General features: G+C 44.3%; 1 protein-coding gene across 5 annotated transcripts in view; it reads left to right on the forward strand.

Annotated features, from left to right (window-relative positions):
• LOC106577648 (ATP-dependent chromatin remodeler CHD3) overlaps positions 1 to 15,066 on the forward strand; it is a 64,444-nt gene extending 49,378 nt beyond the window's left edge. For 4 of the 5 annotated variants that reach the window (XM_014155949.3, XM_014155950.3, XM_014155951.3 and 1 more), the window contains exon 39: positions 1,989 to 9,048. In XM_014155949.3, the coding sequence (XP_014011424.1) occupies positions 1,989 to 2,218 (230 nt within the window). In that variant the 3' untranslated portion in view covers positions 2,219 to 9,048. Of the gene's footprint in view, positions 1 to 1,988; positions 9,049 to 11,771 lie in introns of those variants that run through there. The other variant, XM_014155954.3, reaches the window with a different exon arrangement.
• The last annotated feature ends 361 nt before the right edge of the window (positions 15,067 to 15,427 follow it).

Below are 15,427 nucleotides of genomic sequence, written 5' to 3' on the forward strand. Positions count from 1 at the left end.
ATAATGTAGTGAAATATTTGCAGCTGTTGCTATATATAAATCATTATGGTGAGGTTAGTGCTTCTGTGTAGTAATCAGCAGTTTGTTCTCAAATGGCGCTGTGGGATTACTCCATGTTTTATAACACCCTCCTAAGCACTGTTTATTGAAGAAAACAGATATAACCTGCCAATGCGGGAGACACTTAGATCAGGGAGATCCACGTGATCCACTTGATCTTCCTCTCTGTCGTCGTCGTTGTTGACAGATGGCCACCTGAAGTAGTCAGGTTCACAGCCAATCACAATCTCTGATGTCAGACTATTTTTAGATCACTGTGGGGCAGACCCCCCCCCCCCCCCCCCCTCGAACTGTCACTTCGTCATCCGTTGATGGCAATGGGAGATTTAATAATTCAATGTAGGTGCAAGTTAGGATTCCCTCCTTTATCTTTTCAACTCGATCGTTAAAAAAAACCCTACAAACGGTTTTCTATCAGATGTTATGAACAAAGCTAGTAAAAATATTAAGGATTCTAGTACATTGGAACCCACCGACAATTTTGGAAGAATATTTGCAGATGTTTATTTTTTCCTCCTAAAGGTTTATTGTACTCATTGAAGTGCTTTTTAATTAAAATCTCCTAAACTCTCCACCTCAAAGGTTTGTTGGCTTATTATCCAGCTCCTTCGGTCTTTCTTAGTCCTCATCAACTGCCAATGATGGAATTTATTTTCCCTCCATTAGTTTGGCTCCAGCAGATGTTGACCAGATACGTCTGCACTGGGGTGTGTTTGTGTTCCAAGACATTTTGTAATGTAATAGAGATATGTGGCGAAATCTGCTACTCTCGACTGGTATTACCTTGTAATTGGCCTGACCCAGTGTCCAGTCCAGTCCAGTCTGTCTGTAGCGTGGGCTCTGACTCTATTCCAACGTCTTCATTTATGTAATTGCAGAGGGACCCGTCTGTCAGAGACATAGTATTTTTGGGAGCTTTTTCTGAAAATCTCATTGCAGTGCAGTTTCGTACCGAGTTGCGGTGCCAAGATACAATTCAGTCTCCAGGGACTTTTGTACAAAGGTATTTTAAGAGGACACTAAACCACACAGAAGTTACTTGTGTAAACTCCTTGTTGGGACTTGTAAACTAGATCCCTCTTAGACCGAGCTGAATGTTGGGCTGAACGCTGGTGTTCAGAAATAGTCGCTAGATCGCGCACCGTCTGTTCTCCGTGGGTGTTGAGTCTGAGTGGACCGTGCCAAGCTGAATGTTGTCTGAACGCACAGACGAACGCGTTGAACTCTCTCTCTCTCTCTGGAGAGAGCTATACATATTTGGTACATGGGGGCGCATTGGGTTTGTTGTCTTGGATGTTGTTACTTACCCCTTTTTAGAGAGAAGCAAGAAAGGTAGAGGGAGATGAGGAGAGGAGCGATATGAGAGGGGGATAGAGAGAGGGTGAGGGAGAACAACTGTGAATGAAAAAAAACAAGCAAACACTTGTGTGACCTCATAATAACCTCCTAATAACCTCAACAGTCTTTTAACCTCATCCTAGTCCTGAGTACGCAAAGCTGCTGCTGTCTCAAAGTAAACAATGTCTGTCTGCCCTGCTTCTTTTCTCATCACGTAACTTTAAGCTACATTTGGTGAACTCCAAGCAAAAACGCATGACATTTTGGACTCTCATACCAGTCACTTTCTGTGCTTTTCAACAGTCCTGAATTGTGGGAACACAAACTTTCAACAACATTGAAAGTCCCCCAAAATGCATTCCCCTCTGGGAAGTATAACCGTGGTTGTCGATGTTTCCATGACACCTCGAGGAAACTGACCCTCTCAGTATTGGAGTGTTGAGGGCCAGACAGAGTGTTGTCTCTGCTACGGTACTGCCTGAACTGCCTGACTGTCACTCGTGTTACCGTGCCGTTGCCGTGGCCACCCCTACCTCTCCCTCCCAGTCCCACCCAGTCTCTACAGCTCTGCCGCTTGTCTGCCCCCACAGAAGCCCCAGAAGCACCGGGTGGCGGCGGCGTCGGCTTCCTGAAGACCAAGGAGCACGACATCATTCAGCGGCAGCGAGTGGTCGACCTGTGGAAGGACGGCAAGTCGGAGGGGTCCATAGGGCAGGAGCTGAGGATGCCTAAGTCCACGGTACACAGCATCATCGTCAAGTACCGTCTCAGTAACACTGTGGAGAACCTGCCCCGCAATGGACGGCCCAAGAAACCCTGAGGATGGAGGGATGGAGAAGTACAGAGAAACCCTGAGGATGGAGGGATGGTGAAGTCCAGAGAAACCCTGCAGATGGAGGGATGGAGAAGTCCAGAGAAACCCTGAGGATGGAGGGATGGAGAAGTCCAGAGAAACCCTGAGGATGGAGGGATGGTGAAGTCCAGAGAAACCCTGAGGATGGAGGGATGGAGAAGTCCAGAGAAACCCTGAGGATGGAGGGATGGAGAAGTCCAGAGAAACCCTGAGGATGGAGGGATGGAGAAGTACAGAGAAACCCTGAGGATGGAGGGATGGAGAAGTCCAGAGAAACCCTGAGGATGGAGGGATGGAGAAGTCCAGAGAAACCCTGAGGATGGAGGGATGGAGAAGTCCAGAGAAACCCTGAGGATGGAGGGATGGAGAAGTCCAGAGAAACCCTGAGGATGGAGGGATGGAGAAGTCCAGAGAAACCCTGAGGATGGAGGGATGGAGAAGTACAGAGAAACCCTGAGGATGGAGGGATGGAGAATTACAGAGAAACCCTGAGGATGGAGGGATGGAGAAGTCCAGAGAAACCCTGAGGATGGAGAGAGAGAGAGAGAGAAGCCCTGAGGATGGAGAGAGAGAGAGAGAGAGAGAAACACTGAGGATGGTAGGAATGGAGAGGCACAGAGAAGGGGGGGGAGAGGTGAATTGTCTGGCCTAAAAATAGAGGGAGAAAGAGGGGTGGAAAGAGGCCTGAAAGCTGACCCTGGAGGAGAAATGTTGGCAGAGAGAAAAAAAAACGAGAGTATGTTAATGTAATCAAGAGAGAATGTAGGTATGAGCAGCTGAAAGAACAAAAAATGCAAAGAAAGGGGATTTGTCCTTTTTCATCCCTCCTTCCCTGTGTCAGACAAATCTACTGGCCCGTTCTGCTCCCGACCCCGGCCACAACGTTTCCCTTCCGGAATCCTTCTTTATCCAATGGCAGAGTGAACGAGTCTGACCCCGCCCTCCTTTATTCTTCCTCAACTCCTCTCTCAGTCCTGCACACCTCCTCAACCCCCACTCCCTCTCTCTTTCTCTCTCACACATACACGCACACTCCCAAACACCACAGACCTCACACACAACAGGACCTATAAACCTATTAAGACTACTGTCTTTTTCCGTAGCCACCCTCCTCTGTTCAATACAAGACACTTGGATGCAAATGCAAGCCAAAGTGGACCATCCTGGAGTTTCTCATTTCAACCATCAGAGCAGGAGAAATGAATGACTTCTAAATATTACACACTCCTTTCCCTGAACTCTGTCACCCCTCGGCATTCCACCCCCGACCAACCGTAAAGGAGCATAGATGTAGAGACAAAAACAACTTCCTGTTCTTATATTGTTGTCGTTGTAATGAACCAATCAGCATGAGATGTTGAGAGGACAGCGCCCAATGGGAAGAGAGCTTGGTGTAGAGACATGTAATCTTTGTACTGTATTGACCAATCATACTTACTGTAGCACCTTTATATGAGGTCACTTTATCTTGATGGATGTAAGAAGGAAACAGGGGCAATAGGGGGTCTGGTATCGGGATGAGGATGTAGTGTACACTCTTAGAAAAAAGGGATCCACAAGGGTTCTTTGGCTGTCCCCAAAGGAGAACCTTTTTGGTTTCAGGTAGAACCCTTTTGGGTTCCATGTAGAACCCTCTGTGGGAATCAAATCAAATCAAATTGTATTTGTCACATGCACCGAATACAACAGGTGTAGACCTTACAGGGAAATGCTCACTTACAAGCCCTTAACCAACAATGCAGTTTTTGAGAAAAATAAGTGTTAAGTAAAAAATAGATGAGTAAAAAAAAAAAAAAAAAATTATAATAATAATTATAGAGCAGCTGTAAAATAACAATAGCGAGGCTATTGGGTTCTACATGGAACCCAAAATATATTTTACCTGGAACCAAAAGGGTTCTACCTGGAACCAACAAGGGTTCTTCAAAGGGTTCTCCTATGGGGACAGCCGAAGAACCCTTTTAGGTTCTAGATAGCACCTTTTGTTCGAAGAGTGTAGTGTCATGAAGTGTGTCTGTGTGAAAAAGTTCTGAGCTGGCGTTTCCTGTACCTCAAAGCACAAAGCGTGGCTCGACTTGTCGACCCAAATTCCTTAATGGAGTGACATTACAAAGAGATTAGGTTGGATCTGAAGAAGGGAAAGTGATATTATATAGGACATGCCTGTGCACAAACACAAATACACATACAGTGCCTTCTGAAAGTATTCAGACCCCTTGAATTTTTCTACATTTTGTTATGTTACAGCCTTATTCTAAAATTGATTAAATTGTTTTTTACCTCATCAATCTACACACAATACCCCATAATGACAGAGCAAAAAATATATATTTTAAAAAAATGTTTGCTAATTTATAAAAAATAAAAAAACAGAAATATCACATTTACATAAGTGTTCAGACCCTTTACTCAGTACTTTGTTGAAGCCCCTTTGGCAGCGATTACAGCCTCCAGTCTTCTTGGGTATGATGCTACAAGCTTGGCACGCCTGTATTTGGGGAGTTTCTCCCATTCTTCTCTGCAGATCCTCTCAAACTCTGTCAGGTTGGATGGGGAGTGTTTCCTCCAGACGTGACGCCTGTCATTCAGGCCAAAGAGTTCAGTCTTGGTTTCATCAGACCAGAGAATCTTGTTTCTCATGGTCTGAGAGTCCTTTAGGTGCCTTTTGGCAAACTCCAAGTGGCCTGTCATGAGCCTTTTACTGAGGAGTGGCTTCTGTCTGCCCACTCTACCATAAAGACCTGATTGGTGGAGTGCTGCAGAGATGGTTGTCCTTCTGGAAGGTTCTCCCGTCTCCACAGAGGAACTCTAGAGCTCTGTCAGAGTGACTATCAAATTCTTGGTCACCTCCCTGACCATGGCCCTTCTCCCCCGATTGCTCAGTTTGGCCGGGTGGCCAGCTCTAGGAAGAGTCTTGGGGGTTCCAAAGTTCTGTATGTATGGAGGCCACCATGTTTTTGGGGACCTCCAATGCTGCAGAAATGTTTTGGTACCCTTCTCCAGATCTGTGCCTTCACACAATCCTGTCTCGGAGCTCTACGGCTCTGACATGCTCTGTCAACTGTGGGACCTTATATAGACAGGTGTGTGCCTTTCCAAATCATGTCCAATCAATTGAATTTACCACAGGTAGACTTCAATCAAGTTGTGGAAACATCTCAAGGATGATCAATGGAAACAGGATGCACCTGAGCTCAATTTCAAGTCTCATAGCAAAGGGTCTGAATACTTATGTAAATAAGGTATTTCTGTGTTTTTATATATATATACTGCTCAAAAAAATAAAGGGAACACTTAAACAACACATCCTAGATCTGAATGAAAGAAATAATCTTATTAAATACTTTTTTCTTTACATAGTTGAATGTGCTGACAACAAAATCACACAAAAATAATCAATGGAAATCCAATTTATCAACCCATGGAGGTCTGGATTTGGAGTCACACTCAAAATTAAAGTGGAAAACCACACTACAGGCTGATCCAACTTTGACGTAATGTCCTTAAAACAAGTCAAAATGAGGCTCAGTAGTGTGTGTGGCCTCCATGTGTCTGTATGACCTCCCTACAACACCTGGGCATGCTCCTGATGAGGTGGCGGATGGTCTCCTGAGGGATCTCCTCCCAGACCTGGACTAAAGCATCCGCCAACTCCTGGACAGTCTGTGGTGCAACGTGGTGTTGGTGGATGGAGCGAGACATGATGTCCCAGATGTGCTCAATTAGATTCAGGTCTGGGGAATGGGCGGGCCAGTCCATAGCATCAATGCCTTCCACTTGCAGGAACTGCTGACACACTCCAGCCACATGAGGTCCAGCATTGTCTTGCATTAGGAGGAACCCAGGGCCAACCGCACCAGCATATGATCTCACAAGGGGTCTGAGGATCTCATCTCGGTACCTAATGGCAGTCAGGCTACCTCTGGCGAGCACATGGAGGGCTGTGCGGCCCCCCAAAGAAATGCAACCCCACACCATGACTGACCCACTGCCAAACCGGTCATGCTGGAGGATGTTGCAGGCAGCAGAACGTTCTCCACGGCGTCTCCAGACTCTGTCACGTCTGTCACGTGCTCAGTGTGAACCTGCTTTCATCTGTGAAGAGCACAGGGCACCAGTGGCGAATTTGCCAATCTTGGTGTTCTCTGGCAAATGCCAAACATCCTGCACGGTGTTGAGCTGTAAGCACAACCCCCACCTGTGGACGTCGGGCCCTCATACCACCCTCATGGAGTCTGTTTCTGACCGTTTGAGCAGACACATGCACATTTGTGGCCTGCTGGAGGTCATTTTGCAGGGCTCTGGCAGTGCTTCTCCTGCTCCTCCTTGCACAAAGGCGGAGGTAGCGGTCCTGCTGCTGGGTTGTTGCCCTCCTACGGCCTCCTCCACATCTCCTGGTGTACTGGCCTGTCTCCTGGTAGCGCCTCCATGCTCTGGACACTACGCTGACAGACACAGCAAACCTTCTTGCCACAGCTCACATTGATGTGCCATCCTGGATGAGCTGCACTACCTGAGCCACTTGTTTGGGTTGTAGACTCTGTCTCATGCTACCACTAGAGTGAAAGCACCGCCAGCATTCAAAAGTGACCAAAACATCAGCCAGGAAGCATAGGAACTGAGAAGTGGTCTGTGGTCCCCACCTGCAGAACCACTCCTTTATTGGGGGTGTCTTGCTAATTGCCTATCATTTCCACCTGTTGTCTATGCCATTTGCACAACAGCATGTGAAATTTATTGTCAATCAGTGTTGCTTCCTAAGTGGACAGTTTGATTTCACAGAAGTGTGATTGACTTGGAGTTACATTGTGTTGTTTAAGTGTTCCCTTTATTTTTTTGATAAGTGTATATATGTATATATATATATATATATATATAAATTTGCAAACATTTCTAAAAACCTGTTTTTTCCTTGTCATTATGAGGTATTGTGTGTAGATTGCTTAAAAAAAACATATTAAATACATTTTAGAATAAGGCTGTAACGTAACAAAATGTGGAAAAAGTGAAGGGGTCTGAATACTTTGAGAATGCACTGTATATGTGAATACACACACACACACACACACACACACACACCACACACACACACACACACACGAAAATGCATGGGCATGCACACATACACACACACACACACACACACACACACACACAAATCCATACATCACACATCTCTGACAGTGTAATTGTGGATATTCTTGTATGTTATCCTAAGTGGAGCTGCAAGTCTCTCTCCAAGACTGCTCTCGTCCTAAATGGACAACTATAAATCCCTGTGAACTCCAAAACCTCTGCTGCCTGCGCTCATTTGTGTTGCCAGGTCTTCTCCCCCTCCTCTGTTCATGGTTTTCATTTCTCTCTGAGGTGAATGATAGATGCACCAGCGCAGTGTCTGTTTAGACAAGCAGGACAGAACACTCTCTCGCCTTCTCTCCTTTCTCTTCTTCTCCCCCCCCTCTCACTCTCTCTCATTCTCTCTGATAGGCCAGAAACAGCCGCTTGAACAAAGGAAACACAGGTAGAACAGAATGAACAAGGGATTAGACTACACTCCCGAGGAGGAGGAGAGAGGAAAAAGAGAGAGAAGGAGGGGGAGTGAAGTTGTGAAAGTGCTGGATTGGTGAACAGGCTGACTTTGGAGTCAGAGAGAGAGAGACAGAAGGAGGAGAGGGAGAAAATGAGAAAGGGGGAGGAGGGAGGGAGAGAGAGATGTGTGGATAGGTTTCGAGTGAAGTATATGATATGAAAACCTTTATCTTGTAACAGCACAAGTATTCCGTTACATTCCCCTCACTCACATTCTCGTTCTCTCTCTCTCTCCTTCTCTACCTCCCTCTGTCTTTCTTCATCTCTTTCTCTCTTTTATTCCCTAAATTGTTACATCTCTCATCTCCCTGTCTCTCCCTCTGTTTCCTTCTCTCTTCGCCTCTCTCTCTCACTCCCCCCCCTCCTCGTTCTCCAACTTTCCAGCTTTATTTGTATTATTCGTTATCAGATTTGAACTCACACACACAGTCACACAGCTCTAAGTGAAGTAGTCCGTCTGCCTTCCTTCCCTTCCATTGGCCTCCACTGGGCCACATGCCATACGGTGTCCCTGTACCCCCCCCCCCCCCCCCCCCCCCTGTCTCTCTCCGGCTGGACGTACAGCAGCTACAGCCACAGCAGCGGTAGTTATCATTATCATCACACCCATTGCTCTCCTACAGTACGCTATCAGTGCTTTGATCTCGACAGCGGGTGTTATGACAATGTATGCCTCTCCGGGGCCAGAGACCATTCCAGCCAATGCAGACAGGCCTAGGTCTGTTTGTGATAGACCACCACCTCCAGGAGAGTTTAGCCTCCAGGAGTGAGTTTGAGGTCACGACTACCATCCGTTTAGAACTATGACAGTGAATCTAAAGGGAAATGGATGTATATCTTGTTGTAGGTTTCCCGCGCTAACTAATGACAAGCAGTGTGTGTGTGTACGAGTACGTGTGTTTTTTGTGGTGTCCCCGCAGTGAGCATGTTGGATGGAGGTGAAGGGACAGTAGCAGCAGACTTTATATACCTCAGTTTAGTAGATTCTAGTCTGCTCTGAGTCACACGTGTTGGGTTGAGGCTACAGACCTACTTGGCAAGGTGGAAGCTTCAACACGGTCCTTCCTCTGGATTTGTGGTGTTCCACTACCTATTGGTGTAGTGTATGTGTTTGTGTGTATGCGTGTCTTTTGCAACTGTGTTTGTAAGTGTATGCCAGCCCCATATTCCTCAAGCAGACCCCCATTAAACATCTACTATATAAGCTGTTTTTATGTTCGGTTTTGTTTTATTATTCTTACCATTACACATACAGTTGAAGTCATAAGTTTACATACACTTAGGCTGGAGTCATTAAAACTTGTTTTTCAACCACTCCACAAATTTCTTGTTAACAAACTACAGTTTTGGCAAGTCGGTTAGGACATCTACTTTGTGCATGACACAAGTCATTTTTCCAACAATTGTTTACAGACAGATTATTTCACTTATAATTCACTGTATGACAATTCCAGTGGGTTAGAAGTTTACATACACTAAGTTGACTGTGCCTTTAAACAGCTTGGAAAATTCCAGAAAATGATGTCATGGCTTTAGAAGCTTCTGATAGGCTAATTGACATAATTTGAGTCAATTGGAGGTGTACCTGTGGATGTATTTCAAGGCCTACCTTCACACTCAGTGCCTCTTTGCTTGACATCATTGGAAAATCAAAAGAAATCAGACCTCCACAAGTCTGGTTCATCCTTGGGAGCAATTTCCAAACGCCTGAAGGTACCACGTTCATCTGTACAAACAATAGTACATAAGTATAAACACCATGGGACCACGCAGCCATCATACAGCTCAGGAAGGAGACACGTTCTGTCTCCTAGAGATGAACATACTTTGGTGCGAAAAGTGCAAATCAATCCCAGAACAACAGCAAAGGACCTTGTGAAGATGCTGGAAGAAACAGGTACAAAAGTATCTATATCCACAGTAAAACGAGTCCTATATCGACATAACCTGAAAGGCTGCTCAGCAAGAAAGAAGCCACTGCTCCAAAACCGCCATAAAAAAGCCAGACTTCGGTTTGCAACTGCACATGGGGACAAAGATCGTACTTTTTGGAGAAATGTCCTCTGGTCTGATAAAACAACAATAGAACTGTTTGGCCATAATGATCATTGGTATGTTTGGAGGAAAAAGGGAGACGCTTGCAAGCTGAAGAACACCATCCCAACCATGAAGCACGGGGGTGGCAGCATCATGTTGTGGGGGTGCTTTGCTGCAGGAGGGACTGGTGCACTTCACAAAATAGATGGCATTATGAGGACGGGAAATTATGTGGATATATTGAAGCAACATCTCAAGAGATCAGTCAGGAAGTTAAAGCTTGGTCGCAAATGGGTCTTCCAAATGGACAATGACCCCAAGCATACTTCCAAAGTTGTGGCAAAATGGCTTAAGGACAACAAAGTCAAGGTATTGGAGTGGCCATCACAAAGCCCTGACCTCAATCCTATAGAACATTTGTGGGCAGAAGTGAAAAAGCGTGTTCGAGCAAGGAGGCTTACAAACCTGACTCAGTTACACCAGCTCTGTCAGGAGGAAGGGGCCAAAATTCACCCAACTTATTGTAGGAAGCTTGTGGAAGGCTACCTGAAACGTTTGACCCAGGTTAAACAATTTAAAGGCAATGCTACCAAATACTAATTGAGTATATGTAAACTTCAGACCCACTGGGAATGTGATGAAATAAATAAAAGCTGAAATAAATAATTCTCTAGTATTCTGACATTTCACATTCTTAAAATAAAGTGGCGATCCTATCTGACCTAAGACAGGGAATTTCTACTAGGATTAAATGTCAGGAATTGTGAAAAAGCTGAGTTTAAATGTATTTGGCTGAGGTGTATGTGAACCTCCGACTTCAGCTGTGGTTTCTGATATCCTGAATGTATATGCCAGTTCGCTCATTAAAAAGGTTATACGTGCTCGGAAGCAAATGGTGTGTATCATTCTGTTTATCAGTGTTGTACGTGCTGTCTCTCTCTCCCTCTCTCTCTCTCCCTCTCTCTCACTCCCTCTATCTCGATTTTTTTTCTCTTTCCCACGTTCCTGATGCTGAGTGTCCAGGATAAGGATTAAGAGAGTGATAGAGTGTGACATTGTGATCATTCTTGTGGAGGACAGGGCTTTGATTCAGCACAACATGCCCTGACCTCTGTTCATCATGGAATGGAGAAACATTTTAAGTCGGACATCAAACAAAGTGCAGGGTTTGATGTGTTCTGTGTGTGTGTGTGTGTGTGTGTGTGTGTTTGCACGTGTGTTTGTCCAATTGTTTCTGAGTATACCGTATGCATGTACACTGAGTGTACAAATCATTAGGAACACCTTCCTAATATTGAGTTGCACCCCTTTTGCCTTCAGAACAGGCTCAATTGGTCTGGGCATGGACTCTACAAGGTAACGAAAGAGTTCCACAGGGAAGCTGGTCCATGTTGACTCCAATGCTTCCCACAGTTGTGTCAAGTTGGCTGGTGGACCATTCTTGATACACACGGGAAGCTGTTGAGTGTGAAAAACCCAGCAGCGTTGCAGTTTGATTCAGTACAACATGCCTTAACCTCTGTCAATCATGGAATGGAGAAACATTTTAAGTCGGAAATCAAACACTCAAACCTGTGCGCCTGGCACCTACTACCATAACCTGTTCAAAGATACTTAACTCTTTTATCTTGTCCATTCACGCTCTGAATGGTACCCATACACAGTCCATGTCTCAGTTGTCTCAAGGCTTAAAAATCCTTTTTTAACCTGTCTCTTCCCCTTCATCTACACTGATTGAAGTGGATTTAACAGGTGACATCAATAAGGGATCACAGCTTTCACCTGGATTCACCTGGTCAGTCTGTCATGGAAAGAGCAGGTGTTCCTGTTTTGTACACTCAGTTTATATGCTGTGTGTGTGTGTGCTCATGTGTGTGTTCTCTTCCCCCTACAGTGTTGAACGGTCCTCCTGTGTCAGTGAAGAAGGAGAGGGAAGCAGAGCAGCTCCTGAGCAGGAGAGACCAGCGCCGTGGAGAGGTCATCTGTATCGACGACTGAACAACATCACTCACTGACCGCACACACACACGTCAACATATATATATACACACACACACACACACACACACACACACACACACACACACACACACACATCAACATATACACACACATAAACATATACACACACACACACACACACGAGCGTACACACACACACGAACACACACACACACCAAGACATAACACATGCAGTACAGTATCCACACTCCGCAGACACACACACACACACACACATGAACATACACACACCAACACACAACACACACAGTACAGTATCCACACTCCACAGACTGACACTCCCTATGAATACACACACACACTTGTGGTCCATGCTGTCACCTACATACTCACCTGCTCAATCGCTTGTTGTCTGCCTCAAACCAACCAATACTCCTCACAAGCAGCCTACTCATATAATATCTCCCCTCCAGAACAGTATGGTTCTGTAATCTAGAACCTCCCTCTCTATCCTAGCATCGCTCACAGACCCCCCCCCCCCCCCAATACCTAGAACTAATAACTGCTACCAAACCTGACCCTTGACCTTTGACCCCCCCCCCCCAGGGGTCGCACCAGTGACATGAAACTGCATGATATAACATTGTGAAGATTTTGCTCTTGACACCATTCCTGCCATTCGTCCTGAGAAGCATGCTGTGCTAAAACTCACCAAAAATGGCGTTATCATGCAAGCTGTGCCTACAGTATTTCTTCTAGTGCTGGTTTTATCTCCGAAGCTTGCCGAAAACCATTCATCAATCGCCCCATTGGAGAATTGATTGAGTGAAGTATTACAGGACTCGGGGCTGTAAACTTGTCAGGAAACTCTCAGCCCATTTCCCTTTCATGTTGACCTGATTGTACATGTAGAAATACTGAAATGTCAGTCAGTCCAACCCAACTTAGTATTATGTTGACTGTATGAGTTATAGCTGGTATGCCAGAGGATGTTCTTACAGACCAGAGTACACAGTTTATATCTTTGGTTTTGATTGGGATGGGAGGTCCCAGTGCTTGTTCAGGATAGGCCTCACTCATAGAACTGGTCATAACCTTTCATAGGCAAGTCATACAGTGTTGACCACCCTCAACTACAGTCGTCTCCCCTTGCTCTTTGACCCCCTACGTAAAGCTTCTGAAAGTATTCAGACCCCTTGACTTTTTCCACATTTTGTTAGGTTACAGCCTTATTCTAAAATTGATTAAATTGTTTTTTACCTCATCAATCTACACACAATACCCCATAATGACAGAGCAAAAAATATATATTTTTTAAAAATGTTTGCTAATTTATAAAAAATAAAAAAACAGAAATATCACATTTACATAAGTTTTCAGACCCTTTACTCAGTACTTTGTTGAAGCACCTTAGGCAGCAATTACACCCTCGAGTCTTCTTGGGTATGACGCTACAAGCTTGGCACTGTATTTGGGGAGTTTCTCCCATTCTTCTCTGCAGATCCTTTCAAGCTCTGTCAGGTTGGATGGGGAGCGTTGCTGCACAGGTATTTTCAGGTCTCTCCAAAGATGTTAGATCGGGTTCAAGTCCGGGCTCTGGCTGGGCCACTCAAGGACATTCAGAGACTTGTCATGAAGCCACTCCTGCGTTGTCTTGGTTGTGTGCTTAGGGTCGTTGTCCTGTTGGAAGGTGAACCTTCACCCCAGTTTGTGCCTCGACACAATCCTGTCTCGGAGCTCTACAGACAATTCCTGCGACCTCATGGCTTGGTTTTTGCTCTGACATGCTCTGTCAACAGTGGGACCTTATATAGACAGGTATGTGCCTTTCCAAATCATGTCCATTCGAATGAATTTACCACAGGTGAACTCCAATCAAGTTGTAGAAACATCTCAAGGATGATCAATGGAAACACCTGAGCTCAATTTCGAGTGTCATAGCAAAGGGCCTGAATACTTATGTAAATAAAGTATTTCTGTTTTTTGGTTTTAAATAATTTGCGAAAAATTCTAAAAACCTGTTTTCTCATTCATGTCATTATGGGGAATTGTGTGTAGATTGCTGAGGAAATTGTTTTATTTAATCCATCTTAGAATAAGGCTGTAATGGGAAAAAAAATGGAAAAAGTCAAGGGGTCTGAATACTTTCCGAATGCACTATATCTCCCTTTCTCTTCATCCTCCTCCTCCTCCTCTCGATCAATCATTTCTTTCTTGTTAGTTTTTTTGAGTTTCTCCTTCTTTCTACGAATTCTGTGATATTCTTTGCATATTTAAACTTGGCTCATTCGTGTTCTCTTGTGTTTTTACTCGTTAACTTACTGCGACCATGATTATTATTGTTGTTGTCGACGTTGCTGTTGTCTTTGCTGTTGCTATTGAAAAAAAGAGCTTCTACCAAATGAGAGATTGAGAAAACAATAAAATCGTACGTTTTGGTGCACAAATGCACCTCTTATATCAGACGTCTTATAGTCGGAACATAAAGAAAAGCGAAGAGGTTGAGGTAACTTCGGAAAAAGATAAAATACATTTCTTGCTTTCATTCTAGATTCGGGGCTTGCAAATAACCTATATAAGATACTACATATGTAACCCTAAATGTGTTAAGACAAAATTAAACAGTGTACTAGCTTAACATCAGTTAAAGTACATCAATTCATTATTCTCTGGAAACTCAGAGACTGTTAGTAGAATCAAGTCAACTTTATATACTGTATCCACAAACAGCCTTAAACATAACGTAGCTGAAATAAGTGTAAAGAAGTTAAGTCTGAATTAAGTCTGTTAAGTCTGAATTAATCGGGAGATGTAAACTCTTTACATGCTAGTTGAAATAGACCACTTTTAGTTAGTTCCCTGGACATATTTCAAATAATTAAAGTAGAAAAAGTTCATGTATTTCCTTAAAACCCTGAATACTCCACACTGGTGTTCCAAGTGAAGAGTCTAAACTACATTTCACTGATTATGTTTCGTAGGAAGTGTTTTGCAACCCCTTAACTAAAATGGACACTGTCAAATCAGGCACTTCCTCTCTCTTTTCTTGTTCTTTTTTCAGATTTTGTGTTTTGTTTTTAATTCCTCGATATTTCGTGTCACTGTGTACGTTGTGGTGGTGCCGATCGATAAAACGATGAGTGGCAGTTAAACATGTCAATAATAATGCATCTCTTTTTATTTGGAGTTTTGTTTGTAATAAAATCAAATTAAATTCAACAAAATGATGTGATTCGTGGATGGATGCTTGAATAGCAACACAGGAAAACACGCGCACATCGGGCTGCTGAATCGCCTCCTCTAGCCCTCACAAGAGGTCATCCCAGTCTGTCTGCACTGTGTTGTACTGACTCCAGACCTTGAGCTACAGAAGTATGAATCACAGGTGGTGACGACTCAATACACAGTAGTATGTGAGTCATGATTAAAGAACCAGAATAGTGCAGCGTTCCACACATTCTATTTAGCAATACAGTGATGTCATTGGGGGAAGCTGGAGAATAACGGAGGGGTAAGAAGATTTTCTATTTTTTGTTTGTCATATTGTATCATAGAGCAGTAGTCGTCCCTGGCCTGAGTTGAAAGCGA

This window comes from Salmo salar, chromosome 18 (genome assembly GCF_965601325.2).
Source record: "Salmo salar chromosome 18, fSalSal1, whole genome shotgun sequence".
Lineage (NCBI taxonomy): Eukaryota > Metazoa > Chordata > Actinopteri > Salmoniformes > Salmonidae > Salmo > Salmo salar.